This window comes from Scyliorhinus canicula, chromosome 3, assembly GCF_902713615.1.
Source record: "Scyliorhinus canicula chromosome 3, sScyCan1.1, whole genome shotgun sequence".
NCBI classification, from domain to species: domain Eukaryota; kingdom Metazoa; phylum Chordata; class Chondrichthyes; order Carcharhiniformes; family Scyliorhinidae; genus Scyliorhinus; species Scyliorhinus canicula.
In genome coordinates, this window is record NC_052148.1 from 237,585,724 (window position 1) to 237,607,059 (window position 21,336).

Sequence of the window (21,336 nt, forward strand, 5' to 3'; positions counted from 1 at the left end):
AGAGATCCTTCTGTGGGGGTAGGGGGGCGCTGGATCCGGCAGGTGCCAGATCCCGGAGAGATACTGTGTCCTGACGGCCGTCAGGGAACTCGACAAATGCGTACTGGGGGTTGGAGTGGAGCAGGCGCACCTTCTCAACAAGGGGGTCGGTTTTGTGCGCCCTGACGTGTTTCCTCAGGAGTACGGGGCCCGGCGTCCTCAGCCATGCCAGAAGTGAGACCCCCGTGGTAGTGCCCCTGGAAAAAATGAAGAGCCTCTCGTGAGGGGTCTGGTTGGTCGCCGTGCACAAAAGGGACCTAATAGTGTGGAGCGCGTCTGGGAGGACTTCCTGCCACTGGGAGACTTGGAGCTTTCTAGACCGGAGGGTCAGTAGGACGGTCTTCCAGACCGTCGCGTTCTCCCTTTCCACCTGCCCTTTCCCCCTGGGGTTGTAGCTGGTAGTCCTGCTCGAGGCAATGCCCTTTTCGAGCAGGTACTGACGCAGCTCGTCGCTCATGAAGGACGAACCCCGGTCGCTGTGTACGTAGCTGGGGAAACCAAACAGGGTGAAGATGCTATGCAGGGCCCTAATGACTGTGTGGGAGGTCATGTCGGGGCACGGGTTAGCGAATGGAAAGCGGGAGAACTCGCCTACGATGTTTAAGAAGTAAACGTTCTTGTTGGTTGAGGGGAGTGGTCCTTTGAAATCAATCGCGAGGCGTTCAAAGGGCCTAGAAGCCTTGACCAGGTGGGCCTGTCTGGTCTATAGAAGTGCGGTTTGCACTCCGCACAGATCGGGCCGTCCCTGGTGACCGCTTTTACCTCCTCATTGGAGAAAGGCAGGTTTCGGACCCTGATGTAGTGGGCGAGCCGGGTGACCCCCGGGTGGCAGAGGTCATTGTGGATGCTTTTTAATCGGTCAATCTGCACGCTGGCGTATGTCCCGCGGGATAGGGCATCCGGAGGCTCGTTGAGCTTCCCGGGTCGATATTTGATCGTAATTGTAGGTGGTGAGTTCAATCCTCCACCTCAGGATTTTATCGTTTTTTATTTTGCCCCTTTGCGAGTTGTCGAACATGAAGGCAACCGATTTTTGGTTGGTGATGAGGGTGACCCTCCTACCTGCGAGGTAGTGCCTCCAGTGACGGATAGCCTCCACAATGGCTTGTGCTTCTTTCTCGATTGAAGAGTGTCGGAGTTCTGAAGCGGAGAGGGTACGGGAGAAAAATGCAACTGGTCTCCCTGTCTGATTTAACGTGGCTGCAAGAGCTACCTCTGAGGCGTCGCTCTCAACCTGAAATGGGGTGGATTCATCCACCGCCTGCATGGCCGCTTTGGCGATGTCCTCCTTGATGCCGTCGAAGGCCTGGCGTGCCTCGGCTGACAGGGGAAATCGTGTGGCCCTAAAGAGTGGGCGGGCTTTGTCCGCATATTGAGGGACCCACTGGGCGTAGTAGGAAAAAAATCCCAAGCACCGTTTGAGGGCCTTGGGACAATGGGGAGTTCTAAGAGCATTCGGTCCGGGTCGGGGCCCAGGACTCCGTTTTCCATGACATAGCCGAGGATGGCTAGTCTGGATGTGCGGAAAACGCATTTCTCCTTGTTGTAAGTGAGATTCAGTTTCTGTGCCGTCTGGAGAAAACGGTGGAGGTTGGCGTCGTGGTCCTGCTGGTCATAGCCGCAGATGGTGACATTGTCCAAGTACGGAAATGTGGCCTGCAGCCCGTACTGGTCCACCATTCGGTCCATTGCTTGTTGGAACACCGAGACCCCATTGGTGACGCCGAAAGGGACCCGGAGGAAATGGAAGAGGCGGCCATCGGCCTCGAATGCCGTGTAGTGGCAGTCCTCCGGGCAGATTGGGAGCTGGTGGTATACAGACTTCAGATCCACCGTGGAAAAGAGCCAGTACTGGGCGATCTGGTTTACCATGTCTGCAATCCTGGGGAGGGGATACGCGTTGAGGAGCGTAAATCTATTTATAGTCTGACTGTAGTCGACCACCATACGGAATTTTTCCCCGGTCTTAACGACCACCACTTGAGCTCTCCAGGGACTATTGCTGGCCTCTATAACTCCCTCACTGAGTAGCCTTCGGACCTCTGCTCTGACAAATACCCTATCCTGCAGGCTATACTGCCTGCTACGAGTGGCTATGGGTTTACAGTCCTTAGTGAGATTGGCAAAGAGAGGAGGGGGGGGATTCGCAGCGTAGCGAGGCTGCAGATCGTGAGTGGGGGCAGGGGCCCTCTGAAGCTGAGGGTGAGGCTCTTGAGGTTGCATTGAAAGTCTAGGCCAAATAAGAGTGGCGCGCAGAGGTCGGGAAAAACGTAGAGTTTGAACTTCGAGTAACTAGTGCCTCGGATTGTGAGTGTCACGGCGGTGCGCCCATGGATCTGGACCGAGTGGGAGCCTGAAGTGAGCGCGATAGTTTGCTGCGCGGGGGAAAACGGGGAGCGAACAGCGTCTTACCAGGTCTGGGTGTATGAAGCTCTCTGTGCTCCCCGAGTCGAAGAGGCATTGCGTTTTGTACCTGTTGATATGGACCTCTGCCATCGAGTTTCGTAGATTCTTTGGTCGTGATTGGTCCAGGGTGACCGCGCTGAGTTGCGGGTAGTCGGCGGCTCGATCAGCTGTGCTGGAGTGGCCCCGTGATGACTGCCCTCTGAGTTCATAGTTTAGTTCGAATTCCTCCGCTGAGTTGTCCGAGCGCGGAGATGCCGATCGGGCCCGTGGATCGCACGTGGTGGGCTGGCGAGGAAGGTGGCGTCAGAGATGGTGGCCCCCATGAGTCGCACGTGGCGGGCGGCGAGGAAGATGGCGTCCAAGATGGCGGCTCCCATGAGTCACACGTGGCTGGCCGCGTGGTGGAGGTTTTCCAAGATGGCGGCCCCATGAATCGCACGTGGCTGGAGGGGGCGGAGTCGGGGCATAGGCCGCAGCGTTTCGGGCCCCGCGGGGCTGAGAGTGCGGGGAGCGGTTACTGCGAGTCGCTGGGGAGTTGGAAGCTGGGGCCCTTTTTGCGAGGCACACTCTTGCGTAGTGCCCTTTTCGCCCGCAGCTGCTGCAGGACGCATTGCGGGCCGGGCAGTGCTGCCGTGGGTGCTGGTTCTGGCCGCAGAAATGGCAGGCTGGAGCAGCATCGTGGCTGGCTGGAGCAGCATAGTGGCTGGCTGGGGCAGCATGGTGGCTGGGCGGCCGCGTAGCACAGGCCTGGGGGAGTCGCTGGTCGGGGGTCGCGGGGTCCGCGGGGAACGAGTTAAGGCTGCGGAAGGAGACCTCCATCGTGGTCGCAGCTTCCACAGTCGTTTCTAAGTCCTGGGCCCCCTTTTCCAGCAGTCGTTGGCGCACATAGTTAGACCTGAGGCCCGCTACAAAAACATCGCGTACTGCCAATTCCCTGTGTTCAGCCGCGGTAACCGCTTGGTAATTGCAGTCATTGGACAAATTGTTAAGTTCTCTTAGGAATTCGGCGAGTGATTCCGTAGGCCGCTGACGGCGAGTTGTAAACACATGGCGAGCGTAAACTTCATTAATGGGCCTTACATACAATTTTTCAAGAACTGCTAGCGCCGCAGTATATGAACTGGCCGTGTTTAGTTGCGTTGAGATTCTATTGCTCATCCTCGCGTGCAGTAGACTCAGCTTCTGATCCTCTGTAGTTTCGGCTGTGTTTGCTTCGGCCAGGTAGGCCTTGAAGCACCGGATCCAGTGGGAGAAGATTTCTTTAGCCTCTGCATCCTGCGGGTTGAGTTCCAGGCGTCCAGGCTTGAGGGCCGATTCCATAATCGATCTTACTGTTCTTAAGTCGATTAAATTGATGGAACCATCAATTCACCAGACACGTGTTTCCGATGTGAATCCAGGCTTTAATCGACTTACTTCAGAGCCAGCCTGTTACCTGTCGATGAACTCGTAGTGACCCAGGCTGACTCTGGACACGGGTACTTATACAGCTGCACTAGGGGGAGGAGTCGTGGACGAAACCAAGGGTGGAGCCCAGTACAAGTTCCTAGGTGCTCCCAGCGCTACTCCCCCTAGTGGTAGGACAGTGCTACTATGCTTACAACAACAGTGTGACTTACGTATATATTAACATATATTACATTCACCACATTCGCCCCCTTCAAAAAAAGTCCGACGGGGGTGGTGGTCTAGTCTATAAAGTCAGTCTGTCCGGCGGTTGAATTGTCCGCTGAGATCTGCGGAGCACCGGGGTTGCAGCCTCTTGCGGTGGCTGGATGGGTGTGGTGTGCTGATGTACGATGGGAGACTCCCGAGAGGGTTGTATCCGAGCTTCATACTCCCCTGGTTCGACCGGGGACTGGGGGCGCTGGGGGCTGGCCGGCGCGGGGGTGCGGAACTGGTGGAGCGAGCTCGTGGGCTCGGGAGCGCAAGGCGGCGGCAGCATGTGGTGTGGGGTGAGAGATCCTTCTGTGGGGGTAGGGGGGCGCTGGATCCGGCAGGTGCCAGATCCCGGAGAGATACTGTGTCCTGACGGCCGTCAGGGAACTCGACAAATGCGTACTGGGGGTTGGAGTGGAGCAGGCGCACCTTCTCAACAAGGGGGTCGGTTTTGTGCGCCCTGACGTGTTTCCTCAGGAGTACGGGGCCCGGCGTCCTCAGCCATGCCAGAAGTGAGACCCCCGTGGTAGTGCCCCTGGAAAAAATGAAGAGCCTCTCGTGAGGGGTCTGGTTGGTCGCCGTGCACAAAAGGGACCTAATAGTGTGGAGCGCGTCTGGGAGGACTTCCTGCCACTGGGAGACTTGGAGCTTTCTAGACCGGAGGGTCAGTAGGACGGTCTTCCAGACCGTCGCGTTCTCCCTTTCCACCTGCCCTTTCCCCCTGGGGTTGTAGCTGGTAGTCCTGCTCGAGGCAATGCCCTTTTCGAGCAGGTACTGACGCAGCTCGTCGCTCATGAAGGACGAACCCCGGTCGCTGTGTACGTAGCTGGGGAAACCAAACAGGGTGAAGATGCTATGCAGGGCCCTAATGACTGTGTGGGAGGTCATGTCGGGGCACGGGTTAGCGAATGGAAAGCGGGAGAACTCGCCTACGATGTTTAAGAAGTAAACGTTCTTGTTGGTTGAGGGGAGTGGTCCTTTGAAATCAATCGCGAGGCGTTCAAAGGGCCTAGAAGCCTTGACCAGGTGGGCCTGTCTGGTCTATAGAAGTGCGGTTTGCACTCCGCACAGATCGGGCCGTCCCTGGTGACCGCTTTTACCTCCTCATTGGAGAAAGGCAGGTTTCGGACCCTGATGTAGTGGGCGAGCCGGGTGACCCCCGGGTGGCAGAGGTCATTGTGGATGCTTTTTAATCGGTCGATCTGCGCGCTGGCGTATGTCCCGCGGGATAGGGCATCCGGAGGCTCGTTGAGCTTCCCGGGTCGATATTTGATCGTAATTGTAGGTGGTGAGTTTAATCCTCCACCTCAGGATTTTATCGTTTTTTATTTTGCCCCTTTGCGAGTTGTCGAACATGAAGGCAACCGATTTTTGGTTGGTGATGAGGGTGACCCTCCTACCTGCGAGGTAGTGCCTCCAGTGACGGATAGCCTCCACAATGGCTTGTGCTTCTTTCTCGATTGAAGAGTGTCGGAGTTCTGAAGCGGAGAGGGTACGGGAGAAAAATGCAACTGGTCTCCCTGTCTGATTTAACGTGGCTGCAAGAGCTACCTCTGAGGCGTCGCTCTCAACCTGAAATGGGGTGGATTCATCCACCGCCTGCATGGCCGCTTTGGCGATGTCCTCCTTGATGCCGTCGAAGGCCTGGCGTGCCTCGGCTGACAGGGGAAATCGTGTGGCCCTAAAGAGTGGGCGGGCTTTGTCCGCATATTGAGGGACCCACTGGGCGTAGTAGGAAAAAAATCCCAAGCACCGTTTGAGGGCCTTGGGACAATGGGGAGTTCTAAGAGCATTCGGTCCGGGTCGGGGCCCAGGACTCCGTTTTCCATGACATAGCCGAGGATGGCTAGTCTGGATGTGCGGAAAACGCATTTCTCCTTGTTGTAAGTGAGATTCAGTTTCTGTGCCGTCTGGAGAAAACGGTGGAGGTTGGCGTCGTGGTCCTGCTGGTCATAGCCGCAGATGGTGACATTGTCCAAGTACGGAAATGTGGCCTGCAGCCCGTACTGGTCCACCATTCGGTCCATTGCTTGTTGGAACACCGAGACCCCATTGGTGACGCCGAAAGGGACCCGGAGGAAATGGAAGAGGCGGCCATCGGCCTCGAATGCCGTGTAGTGGCAGTCCTCCGGGCAGATTGGGAGCTGGTGGTATACAGACTTCAGATCCACCGTGGAAAAGAGCCAGTACTGGGCGATCTGGTTTACCATGTCTGCAATCCTGGGGAGGGGATACGCGTTGAGGAGCGTAAATCTATTTATAGTCTGACTGTAGTCGACCACCATACGGAATTTTTCCCCGGTCTTAACGACCACCACTTGAGCTCTCCAGGGACTATTGCTGGCCTCTATAACTCCCTCACTGAGTAGCCTTCGGACCTCTGCTCTGACAAATACCCTATCCTGCAGACTATACTGCCTGCTACGAGTGGCTATGGGTTTACAGTCCTTAGTGAGATTGGCAAAGAGAGGAGGGGGGGGATTCGCAGCGTAGCGAGGCTGCAGATCGTGAGTGGGGGCAGGGGCCCTCTGAAGCTGAGGGTGAGGCTCTTGAGGTTGCATTGAAAGTCTAGGCCAAATAAGAGTGGCGCGCAGAGGTCGGGAAAAACGTAGAGTTTGAACTTCGAGTAACTAGTGCCTCGGATTGTGAGTGTCACGGCGGTGCGCCCATGGATCTGGACCGAGTGGGAGCCTGAAGTGAGCGCGATAGTTTGCTGCGCGGGGAAAACGGGGAGCGAACAGCGTCTTACCAGGTCTGGGTGTATGAAGCTCTCTGTGCTCCCCGAGTCGAAGAGGCATTGCGTTTTGTACCTGTTGATATGGACCTCTGCCATCGAGTTTCGTAGATTCTTTGGTCGTGATTGGTCCAGGGTGACCGCGCTGAGTTGCGGGTAGTCGGCGGCTCGATCAGCTGTGCTGGAGTGGCCCCGTGATGACTGCCCTCTGAGTTCATAGTTTAGTTCGAATTCCTCCGCTGAGTTGTCCGAGCGCGGAGATGCCGATCGGGCCCGTGGATCGCACGTGGTGGGCTGGCGAGGAAGGTGGCGTCAGAGATGGCGGCCCCCATGAGTCGCACGTGGCGGGCGGCGAGGAAGATGGCGTCCAAGATGGCGGCTCCCATGAGTCACACGTGGCTGGCCGCGTGGTGGAGGTTTTCCAAGATGGCGGCCCCATGAATCGCACGTGGCTGGAGGGGGCGGAGTCGGGGCATAGGCCGCAGCGTTTCGGGCCCCGCGGGGCTGAGAGTGCGGGGAGCGGTTACTGCGAGTCGCTGGGGAGTTGGAAGCTGGGGCCCTTTTTGCGAGGCACACTCTTGCGTAGTGCCCTTTTCGCCCGCAGCTGCTGCAGGACGCATTGCGGGCCGGGCAGTGCTGCCGTGGGTGCTGGTTCTGGCCGCAGAAATGGCAGGCTGGAGCAGCATCGTGGCTGGCTGGAGCAGCATAGTGGCTGGCTGGGGCAGCATGGTGGCTGGGCGGCCGCGTAGCACAGGCCTGGGGGAGTCGCTGGTCGGGGGGTCGCGGGGTCCGCGGGGAACGAGTTAAGGCTGCGGAAGGAGACCTCCATCGTGGTCGCAGCTTCCACAGTCGTTTCTAAGTCCTGGGCCCCCTTTTCCAGCAGTCGTTGGCGCACATAGTTAGACCTGAGGCCCGCTACAAAAACATCGCGTACTGCCAATTCCCTGTGTTCAGCCACGGTAACCGCTTGGTAATTGCAGTCATTGGACAAATTGTTAAGTTCTCTTAGGAATTCGGCGAGTGATTCCGTAGGCCGCTGACGGCGAGTTGTAAACACATGGCGAGCGTAAACTTCATTAATGGGCCTTACATACAATTTTTCAAGAACTGCTAGCGCCGCAGTATATGAACTGGCCGTGTTTAGTTGCGTTGAGATTCTATTGCTCATCCTCGCGTGCAGTAGACTCAGCTTCTGATCCTCTGTAGTTTCGGCTGTGTTTGCTTCGGCCAGGTAGGCCTTGAAGCACCGGATCCAGTGGGAGAAGATTTCTTTAGCCTCTGCATCCTGCGGGTTGAGTTCCAGGCGTCCAGGCTTGAGGGCCGATTCCATAATCGATCTTACTGTTCTTAAGTCGATTAAATTGATGGAACCATCAATTCACCAGACACGTGTTTCCGATGTGAATCCAGGCTTTAATCGACTTACTTCAGAGCCAGCCTGTTACCTGTCGATGAACTCGTAGTGACCCAGGCTGACTCTGGACACGGGTACTTATACAGCTGCACTAGGGGGAGGAGTCGTGGGCGGAACCAAGGGTGGAGCCCAGTACAAGTTCCTAGGTGCTCCCAGCGCTACTCCTCCTAGTGGTAGGACAGCGCTACTGCGCTTACAACAACAGTGTGAATTACGTATATATTAACATATATTACATTCACCACATTCTGATCATAAAGTTCCATCGCAGCCTTTTGAATAAAGGAAAGTGAATGCAAATAGTGGGAGGGACTTCCTCTCCTGGCCCACCCAATCACCAGGATTCAGTGTCATGTTTCCTTCTCCTCCATATGATATCATTCCAAATAATTACCTTTTTCTTTCTGTATGAAACAACTGTATAAATGAAACAGTTTCACACGAGAATCATAGAATTGCTACAGGACAGGAGAAAGGCATTCAGGCTGTAATGTCCCTGCCAACTCAAACATCTGAGCTCATTGCGCCCCCTCACCCCTTCATTGTAGATCTGCAAATTTTCTGTCCTCTTTCTATCCAATTCTTTTTTGAAAGTCCAGTTTGAATTTGCCTCTACCACACTCTCGGGCAAAACATTGCAGTGTAAAAATGGTTCATCGTGCCACGATTGGTTCTTTTGCCTATCGCCTGAAATCAGTGACCTCTGTCTATCAACGTGACTGCAATGGAACAGTTTCCCTATATTTACTCTGTCTAGACCCCTCATAATTTTAAACATTTCCATAAGATCTCCTCTTAACCTTCTCTTCTCTAAGGAGAATAACGCAGTTGCTCCAATCTGTATACATAACTGAAGCCCTCCCAATCCATGGAACCTTTCTTGTAAATTGTTTCTGCACTCTCTCCAAAGCATTCACATCCTTCCTAAAGTGCAATGGTCAGAATTGGAATCAATACTCTGGTTGAGACCAAATCAGTTTCATAAAGATTCATCACAACTACCTTGCTTTTGCACTCTGTGCCTCTGCTTATAAAGCCCAGGATCCCATATTCCTTTTAAACCACTCTCTCAACCTGCCCTACCACCTTCAATGATTTGTACACGTACAATCTGTTCCGGTGCCCCCTTGAGAATCTACATTTTATTGTTTTATTGCCACCCCTCATTCTTTCCATCAAAATGAATCTCTGAATGCTCATCATAGTAGAAGAATTACTCAATTCAGTTCAGTTTCAAGTTACTGAACATGAGATTTTTCTTCCAGCTTTAATTACACTTTACCCAAAATCTTATAACTAAGCCCCACTATTGCAATATTAGATCCATCATACTGTACCTTTGTTCACTGGTGTCAAAAGTCATGCAAGTTATAGCAGCATGTCCATGAGCTGCAGTGAATTCAAATACAAGGTGGCCAGTGTCCAGATCCCACACTTTCACAACCTTGTTGAACAAATAGAGGAACATTTAAACTGTAGGAATTTGGAAATTACTTCAGTGTCCATTTAATACTAATTAATGCGTTTAGTGTACAGTAAAAGTCATTTGTAAAACAAAAATACATTACATCAAAGTTATCACAGAATTTTTGTGGCTCAGAAGGAGGCCATTCACCCCATCATGTCTGCACCAGCTCTGCAAATGAGCATTACGGCTTACTACCATTCCCCAGCCTTTTCCCCATAGCCATGCACATTGGGCGCGATTCTCCGCTGCCCACGACGGGTTGGAGAATAGCGGGAGGGCCTTCCCGACAATTTTCACGGCCTCCCGCTATTCTCCCCCCCCTCCGGCCGCCCCCCCCCCCCCCCCCCCCCCCCCGACACGAATCGCTGCTCGCCGTTTTTTACGGCGAACAGCGATTCTCTGCAGGCCGATGGGCCGAATACCGTGGAGTTTACGGCCGTTTTCACGGCCGCGATCACACCTGCTTTCAGCGTTCGTGAAAACGGCCGCAAATTGCCCGCCCCGGACAACCATGGCACCGATTGGCACGGAAGGGTGGCATGGGCCTGCGATCGGTGGGCACCGATCGTGGGCAGCGAGTCCGATACCCGCACACTATTTGTTCTTCCGCCGCCCCGTAGGATCAGTCCGCGGGGCGGCTGAGGGGCATGACGGCCCGCGCATGTGCGCGTCAGCCGTCATGACGCTTGACTTACTTCACGGGGCCCCGCTGCTAGCCCCGCCCGGGGGGGGGGAGAATCGGGTCCCGGGAGGGGGCGCGAAGGCTGCCGTGAAACACGGCCAGTTTCACGGCAGCCTTTACGACTTGCCGCATTTGCGGAGAATCGCGCCCATTGTTTCTATTCAAGTAATCATTGAATGTCCTCTTGAATGCGTCAATTGAACCTGCCTCCACCACAATTCCAGGTGGTACATTCCAGGCCTGAACCACTTGTGTGACAAAGTTTTTTCTCACATCACATTTGCTTCTTTTGCAAATCACTTTAAATCTGTGCCCTCTTGTTCTTGATCCTTTTATGAGTAGGAATGTTTTCTCCCTATCTTCTCTGTCCAGCCTTCTCATGATTTTGAGCACCTCTATCAAATCTCCCCTTCTCTCCAAGAGAACCTCTCCAATCTATCCTCATAACTATAACTAAAGTTTTGCATCCCTGGAAGCAGTTTTGTAAACCTCTTCTGCACTCTCTTCAAAGTTTTCACATCCTTCCTCAAGTGTGGCACCCAGAACGGTACACAATATTTCACCTGAGGTCTAACTAGTGTCTTGTATATATAAATTCAGCATAATTTACAGCCAATGAAGTACTTTTTAAGTGTACTCAGTGTTAAAATTTAGGAAACGCTGCCGCGAATTTACTTGCAGCAAGCTCCCACAACAGCAATGTCATAATGGCCAAATAATCTGTTTTTATGCTGATTGAGGACTAAATATAAGGCAGACAACAAGGATAATGCTCAGCTCTTTTTTGAAATAATGGCATGGTATCTTTTACATCCACCTGAGAGGGCAGACAAGTCCTTCGGTTTAATATCTTTTCTGAAAGACTATGGTCTGGATTCAAAATCGCGGCTGGCGCCAGGGCGGAGAATCCAGTTTGACGCAGTAATCTGGCCCAGTGCCAGTTTGGCGATTCTCTGGGCACCAAAACTAGGCATCACCGCAAAGTACGCTGCCGGGGGGCCATTGCCAGAGGCCCGATCAGCAATCCTCCGCTCCCGACCGGCCAAGTACCTGACAGCATGGAACTAACCACCTATTGCCAGTCGGGATACACACGTGGCAGCTGCGGACTCAGTCCGTGGCTGCCTTGGTCGGGGGCGGGCAGATCGGAAACCAGGGTGGGCCTTATTGGTGGCCGGGGATTTAATGTGCAGGGGTTGAGGCTCAGGCGCGCGGCCGATCGGGGGGTCTTTTTCTTCGGTCTCGCTCCGCGGTCTGAGTCCACCGTGGAGCACAGCTCTGCCGCTGGAGGCCGCTGGAGGCCGCCTCCGTGCGCATGCGCGGCCTCTGACCCGGTAATGCTGGGGCCTGTACCTGCAGCAAAGGCTGTGAGATTCACTCCGGGTCCCTGCTAACCCCCTGAAGGGCTATGAATTCGTTTAACGTTTTCCAGGAATTTCAGGAGTAAACTCCACCGTTTTTATGCCGGCGTGGGGACGTAGGGCGGGATTCTCCGTTTTGCCGGCATCCGGGGGTTTCCCGATGGCGTGGGGCTGCCCCACAATGGGAAACCCCATTGACCAGCCGGCGTAACGAAGAATCCCGCCAGCGGGTCGAGGCTAAAAAGTGGCGAGGCGGGCAGGAGAATCCAGCCCATAGTTTAAATAATGGATAATCCAGCCCTATACGTCTGACAGTGCAGTACTGCCCAGTAATTCACTGGAGTGCCAGTTTAGATATTAGCGTTCAAGTCCTGGCCAATGAACAGTGTCCAGGTCCTGGGCATAATTTGTATATCCCATCCGTCACCCTTTTTTTTGCCACTGACACCTCTCCATTCTCAATGAAAAGAGGAGCTCACCAGTAGAGAAATCTTAAAGCCAGACCTGACTCTCTTCCTGTGGTTTGTAATTGCAGAGTTGGTAGCATCCCACCAACCCCACTCAAAAATAAATTCAATTTGAAAAATGGTGTTGCTGCTCAGAAGCACATTATTCAAAGGCATACACAGAAATTACTTTCAAGGCGTCAAGTATGAAGTAAATATGTGATTCAATGAGTAGGAGATTCATTTTAATCCTGCTCTCAGTCAATCTTTTTAAGATCATTAAACATAAGATCAAGTGAAAATGTGTCATCAGGGCAAACAGCGAATAGGAACATCATAAAAGAGGGGGCTGCAGCATCAACAAAGCACATCCTATTGGCACAACCAAAAGCAGCACTGTCAAAGTTACTGAGATCAAACTACCCAGTACTCCTGATGGGGAAGATCAAGTAAAAGTCAGTTACAGTCATGTCTGGCTATATAAGTCATAAATGCTTAAAATTAACAAAAAGCCTTTGGCTATATTTATAATTACAAGCATTGTTGCAATGTCACGTTCCCAGCAAAAAATGTTTTCCTTTGAACAGTTTTCTTACTTACAGATCCTTCACAGCAAGTGACAACTTGTCTCATTAGCTTATTGTATTGACAACTCAGAACAGGCTTCTCGTGTGACATGCCTCTATTCAGCTCCTCACTGCAGGTAAAATACCATTGGATTCATTAACTTTGATCAATATTACCTGTACTAATCGTACTTCAAGCATAAAACAACTAACTTTCCAAAACATCTTTATGCTTTACTACTACGAAAAGAAAAATTGTCCCAAATCAACAAAATCTATATGCAAGACGACATAAAATTATTCTAATCAGGGCTCTAAAACACAAAATCAGTTTCATTATAAATAAAACAGAAAATGCTGGAAGAACTCAGCAGGTCTGATAGCATCTGTGGAAAGAGAAACAAAGTTTATGTTTCGAGGCCGTCTGCCTCTTCTTCAGAGCTAAATAGAGTGGGAAATGTGATGGGTTATAAGAAGGTTATAAGAAGTGCAGCAGGTGGAGCCAAGTAGAAGGTCAGTGATAGGTGGGAGTTAGGAGAGATTGCAAGAAAGATGTGTAGGCACAAGACGGAGGAAGTGTTACCGGCAGAGTGAAGGGTGATGGAAGGTGCCCATAGTGACATAAAGGTTAGATCAGGGGTGGGCAAACTACGGCCCGCGGGCCGCATGCGGCCCGCCAAAGGTCTTTATGCGGCCCACCAAGATCAAGTCATTAAAAAAAATTTTTTATTTTTTTAAAAAATGTTTTTTTTATAAGGTTAATGGGGGGTCTGTTGGGTTACTGGTATAGGGTGGATACGTTGACTTGAGTAGGGTGATCATTGCTCGGCACAACATCGAGGGCCGAAGGGTCTGTTCTGTGCTGTACTGTTCTATGTTCTATGTTCTATATGAGGCGCCCAGAATCATAACCGGGTGAAGCACCATTTTTGAAAAGTAGAGAAAAAGAGGGCTAAAGGCAGGATGCCGCCGGGGGAAGAGCTGAGGTATATGCCGCACGCTAATTGGTTACAACCGGTACTATTAATTAATATACTATGCGGCCCTTTAAAATTGTGAATTTCTGAATGTGGCCCTTGCACGGAAATGTTTGCCCACCCCTGGGTTAGATAGTAGTGTTGTGTTATGCTGCTTCGGATAACACAAGCTGCTACCTGATGCAGTCTTAACTAAAGGATGCTCCAGACTCTGAAATGAGTTCAACGTGTTTATTGAATTATTAACACAGTTCTCAAATGAGTTCGACTCTCTGCTAATCTAACTGTAATAACTCAGTCTAACTGTACCAGCTTGCTCTAAGCCACGTGCTGGGGTGTGATGCTGCTGATCAACCCTGTCTAATTCTCTAGATGTCTGTCTGTGGAAAGAGGCAGGGTGTGAGTGCCTCATCCCTTTTACAGTGTTTATGTCATGCCCCCTTGTGGTGATGCCACCTCTGAGTGTCCTGACTGGCCATTGGTTGTGTCCTACTCTGAGTATTTATTGGTTGCATGTTTGCATATCATGACAAGTAGAACGTGTTAATAGGAGAACAAAGGGCAGTACTCAATGAAAGCAAAGCTTAAGAACAGTAACAGATGGCCAAGTTAGGGGTGGGGGTGTTTGCGTTGGGACAGAAAATAATTTGGATAAAAAGAGGGTCAAGATGGAGGAGAAAGATCACAGTCTAAACTTGTTGTTAAACTCAATGTTGAGCCTGAGGGCTGTAACCTGCCGATTCAGAAGATTTATTATACATTTTCAGAGTGACATTTTGAGAAATCTAGTTCAGTTTCTTCTATCTGTTTGATTCCATGTGGCTGTAATTGATGCCATCAATAATGACCACACATGTTCAGCAAGATTTTAACTGCTTACCTGCCCTGGAGCAGAAGCAGTGCTAGTGAGTCCGTTGCAACATAGAGTGCCATCAGTTCATGAGAATGATAACAAGCAGCCAGATCTCCATTGATCTGACTCGCTTTTGGTTTCACGGTGATGAGGCATGTTTGATCTTCAATATCCCAAATCTAAAAGACAGACCTCAATATGATACCACTGATGCAATATCATTGCTGTGAAGACATGCATGCCACTTGATGATTTATAGGAGAAAGTAATGACGAGGAGAACAGTTTCAGTATAAAGTGCTTTCTGATCGATATAATAATAAGTACAGTGGGACATCTGTAATCCACACTCCTCTCATCCATCAAAGTTCTGCAGGTTTAAAACTTGCTCAAGAAATCACCCCATTGTGCATCTTTTAAAATTTGAAATTCATTTTCTTGTTGAGGTGAAGAAGATTAAACAATATTTCTCATCACTTGCACTGTATTTATGTTAATATTTTGATATTACACCTGAATCAGATCAGAATTTGGAGACACTAATTTCCAGGGACCCTATCCACTCTGATGATTCATAAAAGTTCAGTCTGTAGACGTAAGAAAATCTTGTACTGTGTAGTACATACTATATGATTTGTGAATTGATTGCCTCAATGAAAAGGTGTGGTTCAACTGTAAAAATGTTTACACAAAAACAGAAAATACTGGACAATCTCAGCAGGTCTGACAGCATCCGTGGAGAGAGAAAGGAACTACATTTCGAGTCCAGATGACTCTTTGCCAAAGCCATCCAGACACAGAGTCACCTAGACTCAAAATATCAGTTCCTTTCTCTCTCCACGGGATGCTGTCAGACCTGCTGAGATTGTCCAGTATTTTCTGTTTTAGTTTCAGATTTCAGCTTCCGCAGAAATTTGCTTTTATCTTTGTGTAAAAAATGTATTTTGTCCCCATACGATTTCCTGGTTAACTGGATTATCTTCAAATTATAAAACAATTGGATTTTAATGCTCCAACTGATGTGATCTAATTTGAAGAACACAAATATTGAATAGCACTTAATTGCCCACGCATTGCTCTTTTGCAATCAAATACATTCACATATATATATTAGAAAACATTGGGCGCAATCTTCCAGCCATGGTGTGCCGGAAAAGTACCTCACCGCCATGCAGCGTGGCCGGTGAAAACTGGGAGGCCCTGCCTCTGGGATCTACGCGGCTCGCAATGCCTCACGAGATTCAACGCTATTACGCGAGACGTTGCAAGGGGAATCAAAATCACATTTTGGCAAATCTGTATATTAGAGTGAGGCAGTAAGCCTTACCCTAATGTGCAGATTCCCGAGGTACCTGAGGCTTTGGGATTCAATCCCTTTGCATGGAGGGCCCCACAAACGGGACCAGACAAAACGGTACGCGTGGGAGTCTCCAAGGAGATCAGAGGCCCCCAGCTGCATGCCCTTTCGGCAGGGCTGAATGGCCTCCTTCTGCACTGTAGGGATTCTATGATTATGAGGATGGTAGGGGAGATGGAGTGAACCTCTCAATTCCAAATTGCTATGTTGCTCTGGTTTCAGAGAACACTTAAATGTAAGTGAGCGTTAAGTGCTTACATCTGTACATCTATTTTATCTGATTTATTTTGTTTCTGTTTAAATACCTATCTTAAAAAGCTACAATCTGCAGTTTATTTAAAGCATCTCGGCTTAAAAACTGAAACCAGAAGGGTTTTCTTTAAATGTGACCGTATTTGGGCCTGATCTGTGATCTTAACTTGAGGCCTGAGGTGGATTCCATGTCTGACCAAACATCCTAGAAATAAGACCTAAAGCTGGAAGAGGCTCAGTAAAGGAACTTGTTTTTAGATTTCTTGTAGCCAGAGAGGACCAGACACCAGAAGGAAACCTTGGGTCTTCCCTGCTTCAGGATTCTCCCCACCTCTGCTTCCCCTTCACCTATTTACTTTCCTTAGTACTGGGAACCATTCCCTCCCGGCCCCCAGTGGCTGCTTCTGACCATGAGCGCGTCCCGGAATCAATTGCAAATGAAGCCCGGCCATTGAAATCAACCCAATGGACTACATTTGTTGCATTTCTAATCGAGGTTAAAAGGGAAAAAAATGAACTCCTCAACTTTAATTTAGTGCTAGAAAGCAGCCATCATAATTTCACCTTAGTATGGGCATGTCTCAGAATCAATGACCATCACAATAAAGGACTTTCCAAACGTTTTGTTTGCCATATAGATATCTCAACAAATCATAATAAAACCTTTTTAGGACGGCACAGTGATGCAGTGGTTACCACTGCTGCCTCACAGCGCTGAGGACCCAGGTTCTATTTCAGCCCTGGGTTACTGTCCGTGTGGAGTTTGCACATTCCCCCTGTGTCTGCGTGGGTCTCACCCCCACAACCCAAAGATGTGCAGGGTAGGTGGACAGGCCATGCTAAATTGCCCCTTTAATTGGAATTTTTTTAAAAATAAATGAAACCTTTTTGATCCATAATAAAAAGGTCATCATCCCACTGGCAAATGACATGATGATAATGAAAATGATGCAGAAAGAATGCAGCTGTTCTCCCTCCCAATGACATTAATGTTTTTTGTATACTTTCTGTATTCTTGCAGGATATATTCTGCAAGGGTTGAATAAAATTATACATTTATTTAAAAACGATGAAGAAAGTGGCTTTTCAAACCTTAATTATCTTGTCAACGGAGATTGAAAATATCCAACTGTCTCCCGCAGCAATACTGAGGAAGATGATAGGTGAATTGTGTCCAGTCAGTATACCAGTTCGTCGGCTGTATAAAAAGATTACCAGCAAAAGATCAAATCACCCAGAAGTTAGGCATTCTGACTCATGGAAACCTGCAGCAAGCTGTCAGAAAGAGAAGGGGTTCCTATAATTGCTTTAGTCAGTCTGTTATTATAACTGCCTTCCCATCCAATCTGCCTCCATAAATATCTTGTGTCAAAATAATAATAATAATCTTTATCTTTATCACAAGTAGGCTTACATTAACACTGCAATGGAGTTACTGTGAATATCCCCTAGTCGTCACTACAGCACTTGCTCGGGTACACAGAGGGAAAATTCAGAATGTCCAATTCACCAAACAAGCACGTCTTTCGGGATTTGTGGGAGGAAACAGGAGCGAATGGAGGAAACCCACGCAGACACAGGGAGAACGTGCAGTCCGGGCAGACAGTGACCCAAGCTGGGAATTGAACCCGGGTCCCTGGTGCTGTGAAGCAACAATGCTATTCACTGTGCTACCATGCCTCCCATAGTGATTTCCATATTGCTGGGTTAGCTCTGCCTCCCAGTGGTTGTCCCTGACTCTGGCTACGATAGAAGAAGAATCAGTTCAGGCTGGTCGGCAGTGAGATAGAATCAGATGGAAGGTGAAGAGGAACACTAGATATAAGGCAAATGTGGTGAATGGTTCTCAGGGTGGAGAAGAAGTTGAAGATCAGCCTGTAATGCTTTATAGCATAATTCCTTGACACATTTTGGTACCAGGAGGGCAGCCTGTGCGTATTGGTCCCATGAAGAAATATTAGCTGATTCAGGAAAGCAAAGAAAAAACAGCAAAAGAAGTTACTTTTTTGTAAAAATGCATGGACTCACATGGAAATCTATTAAATTATAAAATGCATGGACTCACATGGAAACCCATTATAAAATGCATGGGCTCACATGGAAACCCATTATAAAATGCATGGACTCACATGGAAACCCATTATAAAACGCATGGACTCACATGGAAACCCGTTACAAAATGCATGGACTCACATGGAAACCCATTATAAAATGCATGGACTCACATGGAAACCCATTATAAAATGCATGGGCTCACATGGAAACCCATTAAATTATAAAATGCATGGACTCACATGGAAACCCATTATAAAACTCATGGACTCACATGGAAACCCGTTATAAAATGCATGGACTCACATGGAAACCCATTATAAAATGCATGGACTCACATGGAAACCCATTATAAAATGCATGGACTCACATGGAAACCCATTATAAAATGCATGGACTCACATGGAAACCCATTATAAAATGCATGGACTCACATGGAAACCCATTATAAAATGCATGGACTCACGTGGAAACCCATTATAAAATGCGTGGACTCACATGGAAACCCATTAAATTATAAAATGCATGGAAACCCATTAAGTTTAAGAACCAAATCAAGCTTCCATTGAAAGCATACAAGTGAAGTTTCTGTTTGCCTAATATAGCGTAGCGATACACCACACTTATCCAAATTCAGAGAGTTTAAACACAAGCTACCAAGCACCAAGGTTTAGAGATTCAAATACCGCGGATCTAATGCCAAAGTTTAACCAGCTGAAACTGCACAACCTACTCGTACCAATCTGTTAAACCTCCTGATGCTTTTCCCAACCTCTAGGCCACTTACTTGCAGAGACATCCAGCTGTGAAGAAGAGTCAAATGGACTTGAAACATTAACTCTGTTTCTCTCTCCACAGATCCTGCCAGACCTGCTGAGCTTTTCTGCCGTTTCCTGTTTTTATTCCAGCTCCAGTAGCTATCTCTTCAATGGTTCTATTGAGATCTTTCCTAACACACCGACTGCATCTCCAGCATTGGCATCACTCTCATTTGCAAATGACCAACTCTGAATTAAACCAAAATTCCAACACATTTCCTTTTCTTCCTTTTCTTCATTTAAATGTTGCCCCTTTGTCATGTCGTTATGTTGCCAACGTTGTATCAATGTCACAACTAATTTCACGCTGCCAAACTGCCTAAGATCAAGTTGTGGATGAGCTAGAATTTTCTCCAGTTGATTATTGGGAAAACTGAAGAAATCATATTTGACCTCTACACAAAACTTTGTACTTTTGCCATTCATTTCATTTCCCTTCCAGACTGCTTGACAGCTGTTAGAAAGGCTGCACCAGATGGTGGTAAACTTAGTCCTCTGCTTGACTCCATGGGACAGAAATTTGGATCATTTGTGCTTTTTTGGGGGGCACTGTGAATGCCCTTAGAGCTTAAATGGTGTCCACGGTTTGTGTGCACACTTGTGGGGCAAATTGCACCCAATGTGTTACAGGTGAAGATGTTGACGTGAAAACAGTGAACAGTCAGTAGATGTATAAACTTCAGGCAGATTATGATATCAATCAGCATACAATGCTTATTTCATGCCAGCAGTGTCATTTTGGAGCTCAATGTTCCAGTTAATGCCCCCCCCCCCCCCCCTACTTAACCTCACACAGAATATTCAGCAGCCCCCTGCCCCTCAACCCCCTGCCTTCTCCACCAGCAGTATTTAAAGGGACCATCAAGTACTTACAGGTATGTGTTTTTCTGATTTCTTCTCGCTACTGCTTCAATTTTGTGTGTCGGATGCTTTCTACAGCTGTTAAAGTTGCAAAGGTTTATATGGAATGATGTGGTAAGTGAAGACTTTGATACTGATTTTTATGTGCAATCTAGTTAATCCCAAACAAGGGTAGATTAGTAGATATTCTCTTGGAACAGGACCTGATTAGGAATAATGAACAGCATATTACAGAGGGATCTCTCTATTACAGGGGTCCCTGGTGGGTCACCTCCATACTTAGGGTGGGGGGGCACCCAGGCAATCCAGGGGTGGGAGGCTGCTGTGTGGTGTAGATGGGGGGAGGGGGGAATTAGGGGTGGCCGGCAGGACCTCAATATCAGGCCACTCGCTGAAGATGGTGGTCCAATAGCAGGATTCCCTGGGAATCCCTCATATTCTATGCCATGCATAAATTTGCATGGCAAGGAATATAGAATTGCTTACTGGTTTTACTCCCAGGGGGACCATAAACCAGGGGAACATAGTCTCCTAAACAGAGAATCCGCCCAAGGAGTCTAACATGTAAGATGGAGTTGAATAAGAATTTCTACTCTCAGATAGTCGTTATCTTTGGAATTCTCTTCCAGGGACCAGTAGAGGCTGGGTCGTTGAATATATTGAAGGCTGAGCTAGGCAGATTCTTGATTAATAAAGGAGTCAAGGGTTACGGGCTAGGCAGGAAAGTGGAGTTAAGGCTAAAAACAGATCAGTCATGATGTTATTGAATGGTGAAGAGGGCTTGGTGGGGCGAGTGGAGTACTTCTGCTCCTCTTTCTTATAACCTTATAAACAGAGCCCATGCAGAATTTGACAAGCTAATGGAAGACAGAAATGGAAGACAGAAAAGGAAGAGGAGTCACATCAGGACGCCATATTCAAGGAGCAATTCTCAAGATCAGGCATTTCAGTAAGGATGTCCTCACTGAATTTTGTCCTTTGCTGAAGCCTGAATGTGACCTCCGAGCAGGAATGCACTGTCAGAGGCTGTCCAGGTGATAGTGGTGATGAACTTTTAAACATCAGGGTCCTGCAGGCTGGAGATATTTGCAACATCCACTGTAGTTCTCTACTCAATGAGATAAAACAACCTTTTATTCTCTCATTCCAGGGAGAAAGAGATGAAGCAAGTTGTGGCTTCACTGGGAATCTTCAGGATACATTGACTGCACGCACATCACCTTGCAGACACTGCATGTCAACTCTGTCCTGTACAGGAATCAAACCCGATTCCACTTCCTCATTGTCCATCTATTGTGTGACCAGATGCAACCAATCATGCAAGGTCCTGCCTCGTCCTGTCTGAAGTTATGATGCCCTCATTCTGCTGCAGCTACTGTCTATCTGCATCTA

The 21,336-nt window shown here is 49.0% G+C and overlaps 1 protein-coding gene across 1 annotated transcript in view; it reads right to left on the reverse strand.

Moving 5' to 3' along the window:
- LOC119963375 (WD repeat-containing protein 49-like) overlaps positions 1-21,336 on the reverse strand; it is a 138,262-nt gene that overhangs the window by 62,327 nt on the left and 54,599 nt on the right. Inside the window, exons 11-14 of the mRNA XM_038792411.1 lie at positions 17,306-17,411; positions 14,633-14,784; positions 12,810-12,906; positions 9,590-9,696 (exon numbers count right to left, since the gene is read on the reverse strand). Coding sequence (XP_038648339.1) covers positions 9,590-9,696; positions 12,810-12,906; positions 14,633-14,784; positions 17,306-17,411 — 462 coding nt within the window. The remainder of the gene's footprint in view (positions 1-9,589; positions 9,697-12,809; positions 12,907-14,632; positions 14,785-17,305; positions 17,412-21,336) is intronic.